Source organism: Symphodus melops (genome assembly GCF_947650265.1).
Source record: "Symphodus melops genome assembly, chromosome: 19".
Classification (NCBI taxonomy): domain Eukaryota; kingdom Metazoa; phylum Chordata; class Actinopteri; order Labriformes; family Labridae; genus Symphodus; species Symphodus melops.
In genome coordinates, this window is record NC_136709.1 from 21164386 (window position 1) to 21176812 (window position 12427).

Genomic DNA, 12427 nt, shown 5'->3' on the forward strand with positions numbered 1-12427 from the left:
CTCCTGGTACCAGGCGGGCGGCGCTGACCCGTTATCCTGCACGCCCCTGGTACCCCGAGCTTCACAACTGGTCCAGTCCGGACACGCCGCTCGCCGCCCCCCCCTTCATTCAGCCAGTGTTCACTCACCCACGCCACACCTCAGGTATCAAAACCAAGAGGACACTCCGAAGGGGCCTTTGATGCTTGATCATCCAATCGACTGGTGACGTCAGCTGATCACTGGTGCGAGCACTATCCGGTGTTTAACACCCAATATGCCTGATTTGGGAGACCAAAAAGAAAAAAGAAAAAAAAAAAAAAAGACCATCTTTTTTTCCGATGTGTTTTTTAAAATAATGCGAGATGGTGATGTATTGAGGACAGAGAGAGAGAGAGAGTTTATGAATCCAGTGAATCAGATATGATATGCCTTTAGAATCGGGGGCCCTCTCTCGGTTGGGGGGGCCCCTCCTCTGAATGAATGATCTCTTTTGCATGTACCTGACAGGAAAGTGAAGGGATGAGTGCGAGTCTTGGAACTTGGAAGCGTGTACATTTTACACTCTTGAGGTGCTCAATCATTTTCAAACACCTCCTTTTTGTTTTTGTACATAATTGAGGAAAAAAATGTGTTTATATCTCTTTTTTTTCTTTATTTTTTTTTTTTAGAGTAAGCGTGTACATAGTGTAAGGCGCCCATTTGCTTGTACAAGGCTTTTTTCCCCCACGCCTGTAAGATAGTGTGAAATACTGTGGGAGAGGGAACAAAGAGGGGACGAGCTCTGCCATTAACGGATAGCTGAATGTTACAGCGTGACCTCCAGAGACACAATGATGGTGGTCACCTCTTCTCAGTGTTTGTTTTCATGTTCGGGGCCGCCGCCGCCGCCACCGCCGCCACGTGGAAGAGAGGCGCGCCCCGCTTTAAGCACCGGAGAGAACCCACAGGACCAGAGTGCCATTCGAGAGTCGGATAAGTGTACTTGTTTTCTGTAACTGATAACTCACCTCACACGGTTTTGTTTTATTTTGAAATCGTGCTGCTGTGCTCCGACGCCGTCCAGACGATGACGACCCCCCTTCCCCCCCCCCCCCCCCCCCAGCTCTCCCGTGAAGCAGTACAAACTAGCATTTAGTCAAGAAAGACCACGCCGCTCCATCCTCTCTGCAGGAGGCGGGGCCTGAGGCTGGTCATGTGATTCCAGGTGTACATAGGAAGTGCTGGGAGAGTTACACGACCTCTTTGTAACCACGCACACACACACGCACACACACGCACACACACACACACAAACTGCTAATTGTAACGTGCTTTAAATTTACTGATTGTACTTTTTCTAAAGGATCTTTTTCTCTTTTTTAACAAGCGCAGTTTTTTGATGATCCTGCAGGGTTTTTTCATGACTGTAGCGTCTAAACTGAGTCCGACACAGGAAGTGAACCTGGCGTCCGCTCGTCCATCCACGAGGCGTTCTTGGTGTGAGGTCGTCTCTTAAGGTCGTCCCCCTTGTGTGACAGGAGGGTCCTCGTGTGTGGGGGGGGGGGGGGGGAGGTCCAGCCACTGATTCAGACAGAAGTGGATTTATGAGTTTTTTAAAATGTAGGACCAGGTGAGTTGAGAGGTTTAAGAGACGTCGTGTGTTTGGTTGAATCAGAGTGAACACACACACACGCACACACACACGCGGTGTATTATTCACATTTCCTTCGTCTCATGTGATGAAACCGTTTTTTGCTTTTCATGCTTCCTCTGTACTCGCGGGTCCCCCCCCCTCCCTCCGTCCTTGTTGAATTGTAAATATGTTTATTTGCTTTATTTATGTTTCCACGATGTGATCAATCCTTTTTTTGGGTTGGTGTTATTATGAATGCGCTTCATGCGACTGGAGCGCGTTGGAATATGATGACTTCTTACAAGTCTAAATTTAATAAACTGTTCTATACCCTTTGTACAGTTTGGTGTCCTCTGTGTGCAGTCTGTGGGGGGGGGGGGGGCGGGGCTTGTCTCAGCTTGTGGTTAAGTGTCGTTCCTCAGGTCACATGGACATGTTGCTGCAGGAGCCGGGGATTGAACCCTCAACAGAGGCACAGCCGACTCTGCGCCGACTTCACACCTTCATATAATCACAGTTTGTTTGGAGCCATCTACTCAGGGTGGCACGACTTCATGTCAAGTTTATTTCTATAGAAAAATGTTCTAAGATGAGTCAAGACTTCAACATGCTGAAGAGTCTTTTCAGCCGACAGTCAGAGTAAAGATAAATAAAGATGAAGATGCTTCACATCTGTAATGAGCATGTACAGGCATCACAAGTCCACTCTCTGCAGAGGGAGGACATTTGTTATAATCCATGTTATAGCGCCCTCTGCTGGTGACAGAGTGTAAAACCATTAAACTCAAATGAAATGCTTTTTGACTGAAAAACAAATCTAGTATCATATCGGAGCATATCTGAGATTAAATAGCCGATACTCCAGGATAAATTAATATCGGTCGGGCTCCATAAATCAATCAATAAACAAGCGGAGAGGGATTTTCTGGCACAACAGAGAGCAGAGGAAGTCATAAAGACTTTAGAAAGTGTGCAGCGTCTGTTTGTCACTTCTGGTCGTTTCAAACAAGAAATCCCTCAGAACTGGGTTCCTAACACTTCTGGGTTTTTATTATTTCTGCAAACAAAGAGCGCCAGCAGGTAAAGGTTGGAGGTTGGAGGTTTTAAAGACGCAGCTGTCCTGTAGTGACCGGATGTTGAGACTTCCCTCACCGTTGATTGGCTGGTGTTCACTCCTCGTTAGTCTGATTAAGTTCACCTGCTCACTCCGTATTTAAAGGCTGCTCTCCCTTCTTCTCTCTGTGCTGAGGCCACTGCTGCACATTAGTCTGCATTACACTGGAGAGAGAGAAGCAGTCTAACCTTCATCAAATGGCTTCAGAGCTGTTACAAGGTGAGTCTGGACACCTTTATCACCTCTCTATCAATTCACCACGTGAGACAAGTAATTGTAGTTCTTCCGTTTGAATGGACTAACTCCATCAAACTCTTTTTTTTTTTTTTTAAATGGTGCAGCATGAATTCTCATATGTGCAGATACGTTTGCTGTGAATGATTTCTGCATCCATGAGTGTAAACCCTGTAAATGAAGTTAAAGTAGAACATGTTGAGTTTAACTTCAGGACTTTGTTGACATTAGAGAAAAGACTAATTTGATGTTTGTTGTTCTGTCTTTCAGAAATTGGACTGATGCTGTTTCAGGGTTCTGCTGACCCTGTGCATGATCTGTAGCTCTTTTAGTTCAGGCTGAAGACCACCTGATGTCCTCTTGTCTGACTAGTTCTCAGGTGTTTTTAGGTCCAGGTGCTGTGAGTGACGCCCTGTTTCTTGGTTTGCTCCTCACCTTACATCTTTGTCATTTTCTCTCTGTGGTCTCCAGTCTTTGTCTCTTTGGTTTGTTCTTTATACCTGGAGTATTTTGGGGGATATCTGTTTAATAAAGCTCTGGGAGTAACTTTAGATCAGTGGCCTCGTGTTTATATTTTTAAGAAGCTGTAATGTTGTAACTCGTACACTGAGGTTTCCCACACTGTCTCGCGTCATGTGATCATAAATGCACGAAGGGATCCAGTGTGAGTGTCTCTAAGCTGAACATGTCAAACATTCAGGGATGCTTCTTTATTTTATTTATATGCAAACGAGTTAAAGTCCTCATGAGCTTTCAATCCTAACAATTTAATTGCGTTTAGCTGGGAATGTTAACCAGCTCCCAGCGTCATGTCTCAAACAACATGCCGTTAAAACGAAATATTAACCGTATTTTTAGTTAACCTAACCATTCATTTAAAAAAAAAAAAAAAAAAAAGTTCAGTGACCGGAAACGGGCCACACGTCCGCGTGCAAACCGAGCAAAAACTGTAAATAATCCATTTGACGGTTTAAAGCCGCGCGCGCGTCTCCTCCTCCCCGGTTGCGCATTTCCGTCACCATGACGTCACTTCTGGATGTCAATATGCGGCTTGGTGCGGCGCTGAGAAACGGAACCAGAGTAAAGATGTAAACCAAGTCACCGGCAGAGACCAGCCTTCACGAAGACTCCAAACGTTACCGCGGGGACACCGTACCTTCTGTCCGGGGGACCGGGACTCACCGACGGGCCAGCACTCCGGCTCTCTATCCGCTCCTCACCTCCAGCAGCCATCTTTTGTGAGAGAATGTACGGGGCGACACGGCGGGCCTGCTCCGGTCGGGGCCGGAGCGTCCTGATGCTGAGCACCGCGCTGCTGCTCTCGGTGGTCGGGCTGCTCTCCGGGCTGCCGGGCGTCACCGAGGCGAAGGAGTGCGACAAACCGTGCATGAACGGCGAATGCAACCCGAACACCGGCAGCTGTGTGTGCTTCTCCGGCTGGGTTGGGGACCAATGCCAGCACTGCGGAGGGCGCTTCAGGTACGGTGCACACAGGATGGGCAGAGTGAAGCTGCTAGGTGTGTGTGTGAGCTCCACATTCAGAGGCCGCGTTATTACGCACGGCACTAACGTTACACACGAGGCGCCGGTGGGCTCCTGTTACCTTCACTAACACCTGCGCTGCTAACGAGGGGCTCAGTGTGATGTTTCCCAACAGACTGGAGAGTGTAGGTGTGGAGGCTTACATCAGGTGAATGTGGCTAATACATAGCAGATAGCTGTAAACAGGGGTGCCTGGTTCGTGCTTGTTCTGCCTTCACAGTGGATAGAGTCTGGATTTGGGGAATGACGTGCTAGAAAGGAGCCACTTGTTTGGATTTGAACCCGGGGCGCTTCATTTCAGGACTGGGGCCTCTGTTCATTGGGCAGGCTCTCTAACCGCTTGTCCACCTGTGCTTTATATACTCTGAATGCTTCCCAGCCTGTAGTCTGCTTTAAACAGACGTGTAAGAATCCTCGTGCATGTTTAGCCTTCAGTGCTGAATCTGGTGGCTCAGAGGGGATTTATAGGTCCATGTAGTGAACCTGCTCTAACACAGCTCACATAAAACACACCTGCTCTCTGTCTTCCTGTCACACCTGGATTGTTATCTGAGAACTTTAGTAATGAACACATCGTGAGGCGTTCCTGTAAAAATGCCACAGAAGTCAAGATGTCTTTTTATTGCTTTTTTAATGTTTATAGGAGAGAGAGAGAGAAAGGAGCCATTAGCTTCATTTGGCTACCTGTGCGTGTGTTTTTTCTTCTAGAAGCATCCCTAAACCCAAAGATCTTCCGAACAGCTCTCACGGTAACGCCAACACACCTTCGATTTCTCCTCGGAGAGGGAAATCGGGCGTGCACGCCATATTTCACTTTTTGTGAAGCCTGACTGGCGAGCGTGACGCCGCGTGAGAGCAGAACGTTTAGAAATCACAATCCGACGGTCGACCAACGAAAGACGAGTTCTGAACCAATCAGAGGACAGAGTCAGAAACACTTCCTGAAGGTTGTTGGCGTGAAGAACTCAGTGATGTGATTGACAGATTTGAATTCTTCAACTTGACCAGTAGTCTGTTGAGGTGGCTGTTAGAGACTGTTTCCACGGCAACGGTGGACCCCTGAGAAGGCTGTGTTACTCAGAATAATTTCCTCTGCTGGTGAAGTGAGACCGGCTGATCAGAGCGAGGAACGCCAGCGGATCCCTCGCCGCGCTCGGGCCGCACGTTTACAGGAGGCGGACGTGCATCTTTAAACCCTCCCCCCCCCCGTGGACGCGGATCAAAGGGACGGAGCAAACCGGGGCCAGCTGACCCCTTTGAGCGGCCGAAGCTTTTTTGCACATTTCCAAAAACAAAGTCGAGATCGAGTTCAAATGTTTTTGGTGGTTTCTTCTTCTTCATTCTCAAACTCGACACCCTGCCGACGTGTTCAGACTCTGCTGGCGCCTCGGCTGCTTGTTAGAGACAAAAACACAACTTAAGAGACGCCGAAGACCTCACGTCTCTCTCTCTCGCTCGCTCTCTCTCGCTCGCTCTCTCTCTGCAGCTTCAGGTTAAAAATATGCCTGAAGATCTGATTCTGTGAGCGATCATTAAAATCACTTCCGGAGGTTGTTTTGTAAAAGACAAAAAACAAAACAGGAAGTACTCTGAAACATTGAGCACACGTGACGGAGCGTTTGGACCGGAGGAGGCGGCGTGCACGCTCACTCTACCTCGCCGTGTTTTCCTGATGGTGGAGATGACATACCTGTATGTCTGCTGATTACACGATCGCTACCAAACAAAGCACAGCAGACGCTTATCGGCCTGCTGCTTCTTTAATGCTCTCATGCAGCCCGGCCGGTGCCCCCCCCCCCTCCTGCCCCCCCCCCCCCCCCCCCTCCAAGGTGAGCAGGAACACGAGGCGACGCTGTTTCACATTCAGTCCAGACTTGTTGTTGTGCAGCTCTACAGACGAGCAAACACAGGAGGTTTGTTTAGCTCAGCAACAAGGTGAGACGTCCCAGAGGTGTGAGGGAGGAGCGCCGCCCTCGCCCTCGCCCTCGCTCGACCCCTCCCTGCACACGTCTCCGCTCGCTCTCCGTTAAACACGGTGCACGCTCATCATTGCCGAACACACACTTCTCTTAAGTCTTCCTGAACATGAGCGCCGTCTTTGTCAGGCTCTACTCGTGAACATTGTGCTGCAGCACTCGGTGACGATGTCGTTTTATGGCGTTCTGTCTGTGCGGCACGCTTGAATCAGATCAGCAAGCATTTCATTATAAAAACCGCTCTCTTCTCCCCCGGCGGGATCAGACTCCAGCTCCCTCGCTCATGTCTGAAATCTGCTGCGCTCCTCGTTTAGTGTTTTTTTTTAACGTGTCCGTGCAGCTCACGCCTGCTCTGTGCGGCGTGCCGGATGACCTCCTTACAAACGCCACAGTCTCCGTCACGCTGTTTCAGATCAGCGCCAGCCAGAGACGGTCGACCTCCTGCAGTGTGATGCATCTGCAGACTCCGCTGGACTCCAGGTCAAAGGAAGGGGGACGCACGTGTGAGCCTTTGTGGACGGGTGGAATGGCGAGCTTTGACTCGTCGGGGTCGTGGGTTGTAAATCAGTATGAATTGAAAGTGTCCTTTATTGGCCGGGAGCTGCACGCCATAGACTGGACTGAGCACGTGGCCTCACGCCGTGAGCAGGCGGCGGTGACGACGCGGCGAGTCCTGCAGGTAGAGTGTTCCACTCCTTCCTGCGGGCCGCTGCCATGCTCGCCGTCAGCGGGTGACGGCGTGACTGCAGGGCGAGCATCGAGGCTCTTCCTTCATGTTGTGATGTTTTTTTTAAACGTTGGTGCACAGAACAGTAAGTCGTTTGCTCGTGCGGCTTGAAGCCGCCGATCTTCCCAGCTGAGTGATGGAACGCCAGACTTCCTGAGGCTGAACGTCCCTGTCGGGATGGAGGATGTGGCCCAGCGTGTGGTTCTGGTCCAGCCCTGAACTCCTCAAACAGCACAGCAGGACAGTGAAAGGCCTTTTCCTCCTGTTCCAGCTGCATCGCCCCGACAGGCTCCTTCTCATCTGGGATCTGCGCTGTGCCTGGAAGCAGGCCTGTGTTGTTTTGTTCGCGCGGTCAAAGGGCTGATGGGGTTTTTTTTTTTTTTTTTTTCGTTCTTTCGGGGAGAGCCTGAGGTCTGCAGCCATGTTTAGCATACAGACAATGCTGCCATACAAGGTCGGCTGAAGGCGGCTAAAAAAGCAGCTTTCAGTGGCAGCGACGTGCCAAGATGGAGCCTCGGCTCACCACCAGGGCCAAAATCAACACGGGGGGGGGGGCTTCATTTCGGGCTCCAATGGAGAAGATTAAAACTAATTAAACATGTCAACTCAACCTGATGTTGTGTAGAGACGGGCAGTCTGCAGCACACGTGTAGAAGCAGCGACAGTCCGTTCACATCCACAGAGAGACGACTTGTTTAAAGTCCGAGGAGCCGAGGACGGGACGCTGTCTCAAGGACAAAAGGAGAAACGTTTTTGATTTAAACGGCGTGCAGAAAATGACCTGTGATTGGTTAGCTGGGACTTGTATTGTGTTGCTGCACTGGGACTGTAACCTCCCTATGTGAGGCTGGACGTCCGTGCAGCTTCTTAGTCATCCAGTTAAACTGAAGCTTGATCCCATTGGACGATTCTGACCTCTCTCCTCACTAATAAAAAAAAAAAACCCAAAGCAGAGATGAACTCCACAGGTGGTCAGATAAAGTTCATGACTCTTTGCACAGGAAGTGTCTCAATGACAAAAATAGAAAGGTTGCTAAAGCAACTACAGACAGTGTGCAGGAAGCGGCCTGCGGTGTGGTGTCAAAATGGTTCTTAATATGTTTTGATGTTTGTAGCGAGTGAAGGTGCGATGCTCCCAAGCTTTTTGGCTGCTGTGATTTCTCTGAGGGTTTATGCATGTAAGGATCAATCAGCTGACGACTGGCCTCCTGAGCAAACACTTAACGAAGGAATCGTGCAGCAGCGACGTCTGAGAGGCCAATCAGCTGCTGAGGCCGGCACACCTGTTAACACACGGGCTATAACATGTTACGAGCAGAGGCGTAACAGCTCGGGGTAAAGTCTTCCCTGCTTCTCTTTCTCTCTTTCTTCCTCATTGCAGAGTTTCGAGCTGAATGTAAAACATTGATTCATTGTCCATTGACCTCCAGTGAACTCGGGCTGAGGCAGAATAAATCTCAGAGACTGATTTATCTGAATCTGGGCACAAAGTCAACAAAACTTAATCTCTTTTTTTTTATTTTTTTTTTGTGTGAAAATGTGAGGGGGGGAAGAAAAGTTCATAGAACAACTTTAGACGTCTTTAGTGAAGGTTAATGGTTAATCTGTGAGGTGAAAACCTCCCAGAGTCACTCTGAAATGTCTGCTAGTTTATAAGTGTTAAAGGAGCAGTCTGTAGCTCCGCCCCCTAGTGTTTAAAATTAGTACTGCAGTATAAACTCTAATCATCACAGAGAGCTGTCTGGCTCCGCCCCCTCCTTTCACACAGCTCTGTATGTGGTGGACACTGTAGCTTCAGTGTTTAGCCAGCTCTGCATGTGGAGGACACTGTAGCTTCAGTGTTTAGCCAGCTCTGCATGGGTCTGTAAAGCTTTCTGCGTTCTAACCTCTCTCCATGTTTCATCTCCAACATTGATCCTAGTTTGAGCAGCTTTCTGCTGCTGGAGCTTATTAGAAACATGCAGAGGCTTTTTAGCTCGGGTACAATCACTTCTATCTGAAGCAGTTCCACTGCCCGCTTCCATCGCTGCAACACCTGTTCACCTGATAACTGCTCTCGTATCTGGCAAACCCAGGGGCGTCCAAAACGGCCTTCAAAGCCCCGCCTACCTTCTCTGGTCCAATCAGATCCTGAGCATTCAGGAGCAGAATCTAAAGTTAGGAGGAGGACATACTGGCTGCTGCTTTGTTGTTCATGTCTGATCTCAGAGGAAGACTAGAACTGTAAGGTGGCAGTGAAAGGCGTCTTTAATGTCTTTCATGCTGTTTAATAGAAGTCTCATCGTTTGGCCTTCAGGCCGAGCTCAATCTGATATTCCCGCTTTGATCAAATCATGACCACAAACACAAAAACACGCTGTGTGCTTCTTGGCAAGAAGTGAGGCGAGACGCGCGGCTGAAGTTTTTTATGGCCGTGATAAGAAGCCTTCATGAAAACAATTAGTGTCTGAGCAGGATCACAGCCACCACACATGTCTCCTTATTTATGTTCCCCTTGGTGGAGGCTTGGTGAATCATTCTTTGTCCTCACACACACACACACACACACACACACACATGTTCATTGACTCTTTTAAAAACAGTGTGACGGCGTGTTGTCCTCTCGTCAGCGTGCAAACAGAGTTTCAGGTCACTGACGATGATTGCAGATTGATTTGTTTTGATTTAAAAGGGGAAATTAATTCCTCCTGGATTTCTTTTGCAAACGCAGCTTTGTTGTGAAACACGAAGGAAACGCTCGTCTGAGATGTCACGTGAGAACTCGCTTTAAATCGTGCAAAAAAAGAAGAGGAACTAACAAAGTGGACACTGAAGCTTCTCATCTCTTTCGTCCCAAGGATCCGCTCCGATGACGTCATGTGATCCGCACACACACACGCCATATGTGCTTTAAATGTCTTATAAGCGTCATAGCTCGCTGCTCGTGTAGTGCCAGCGTGTCTCGTGTGTGTGCGTCTGTGTGTGTGTGTGTGTGTGTGTGTGTCTCTCCGTGGTTTGGTCCACATTCTGAGGGTCGACCTCTCCACCCTGAAGGCCCCGCTGAGCGAGCGGCCCGCCTCGACTCTGCACGCAGTGAAAGTCCTGAGTGCAGAAGCACCCGGGTCACACTCATCACGGACTCCTCGCCGCACCTCAACCTGTTTTAACGAGACGCACACGATGGGTTCGAGGGTTGATACGAAAAGATAAACATGCGTGTGATGCTGCTTTCAGAGGTCTGTTCTTCCTCTGTGTGGACGAGGAGAAGTGAAAGGCTCTTTAAAAGCGGATAAAAGTCTAAATTCTTCCATTTTTAAAAAGTGCAGCTCCCCCCCTCTGTGCTCATCTTTGAATGAGTCGGCGTGTTCGCTCTGCTCGGATGCAGATGATGCTCGTCCCACTGAGATGAGAGGGGGACGTCATGTGACCACAGAGCGTCTCTCTGGTGTTTTAGACTTCACCAGGAAACAAAAAGAAGAATGAAGTTGACTTTATGATATGAATGCTGAAACACAGAGCGACAAAGTGAGGGAGGGAACACTCCGATATAAAACAGGAAAGAGAGAGAACTGAAGCACGGGACAATACACAGGAGAACAGAGAAACTTTTCAAAATAAAAGCACTGACGACTAAAAGTGGGACACATTGAGACAGAAACTCACGAGGACACCTGAAGCTGTGAAAACACAGACGATGAACGCTTCATATCCCTGCTCCTTCCTCCTGGCTCACATTCATTGATGTATTTCTCTATAAACAGGAAATGTGTGTGTGCGTGGTGGTAGTCAGAGTGGCGCTCTGCGTGTTGGGTGCACACGAGTCTGGACTCGAGGGAGCGAGAGCTGCCGTGTTTGTGTGCGGCTCGAGCAGCTCTGAGACTCCTGTAATTACAGCGCTGCTGTTAGCTAACAGAAGCGTGTGTGACACTTCCTTCCATGCACGCACACACCTGCAGCACACACACCTGCAGCACAGCCTCGTCTGTGGTCGTCAGTGTTGGACTTGGACAGACGTGTAAAAGGTTCAGATGACCCGTCACTGTGACTGTTACAGGGTGGAGTCGTGTGTTTGGCCTGTAAAAGTGAACAACACCCTTGGCCTTGGACGTTGAGCCGTGCTGCCAGCACAGCTGGGCCTGACGCTCTGCAGCCTGCAGCTCTCAAAACAAACACCTTTGTGCACGTCGTGGCTCCGCCGGGACGCAAACACAAATGTTGTTGTGCAGCTATCTGAGGGGAAGGAGAGCTTTCAGGGTGAAACGGTGCAAGACGAGCGTCTTTGTTTTTGGAGATGCAGACTGAGGAAGAGTTTAGCCAGGAGGTCGAGGGTCAAACACAACAAGTTATTTTTTTTAATTTTCTTAAATCATAAAAAAGTGCATTTGATTTTGTTTCGTTAGTTTTTTTTTTTTACTCTTTTTTTGATTCTTCTGAATGTCCTCTCTGCGGACACGGGCCTTCATGAAGTGAGCGTGGAGCTCCACTGTGTTGCTCTGCTGCTGTCTCTGCAGCTCTGCTGGTTTGCTGATTAACAGTGTGTCGGGCCTGTTTGGGTGTGTACGCAGCCGACTGATTGCACCTTGAGACCGACATCAGTAATGATACAGTCTCGGGCTGCGGCTCCGTGTCCCCCTGTGGACCGCCGCTCTTCTGCTGTGTCATCACACTGCGTTGATGGGGCTGGGGCGTCGACACGCCGGGGCGATGAGAGCGTGAGTGGCCGCCCGTCTCCTCCTCGATGGTTGAATCATTCTGTCTGCTCGCTGGACGCTGACGTGTCACATGATGGTGTTTACCTGCTCGCTCTGCTGACTCACTGCTGGTGTCTAATCATTGATTCAGTGTCGTTAGAGAACAGGCTCGCTGTCACCTGAATGTTTACAGCTGAAGATAACAACGTGCTGCACACAAACTCTTTCTATGGATATTTAAAGATGATCATTTTTCATAAACAGCTTTGTCATACCTGGATGAAATATTAGTAATCAAATGTTTAATTGTATGTTTTAAATCCATTTATTTCACATTTAAGAATAAAATCTCTCAGGCTTTTATTTTGAAATTTTTTTTGGTTTCATCTTAAACTTAGAGGACTTTGCTTGCAGGGTGTGCTTTTATTTTGAAAAAAAAGCACAGTTAAGTTAAGCACAGAAACAGGAAGTGGTTCGGGATCCCAAACTGAGGTCAAACTGTACCAAAGGTCAAAGGTCAGTGTGTGATGTCATCAGGCGGGTATGACTCTGAGACATTTAAAGATGTTA

At 48.8% G+C, this 12427-nt stretch overlaps 1 protein-coding gene across 2 annotated transcripts in view; it reads left to right on the forward strand.

Annotated features, from left to right (window-relative positions):
* Window positions 1–3888: 3888 nt before the first annotated feature.
* atrn (attractin) overlaps window positions 3889–12427 on the forward strand; it is a 43354-nt gene continuing 34815 nt past the window's right edge. For both annotated transcript variants that reach the window (XM_079369765.1, XM_079369764.1), the window contains exon 1: window positions 3889–4421. In XM_079369765.1, the coding sequence (XP_079225891.1) occupies window positions 4189–4421 (233 nt within the window). In that variant the 5' untranslated portion in view covers window positions 3889–4188. The remainder of the gene's footprint in view (window positions 4422–12427) is intronic.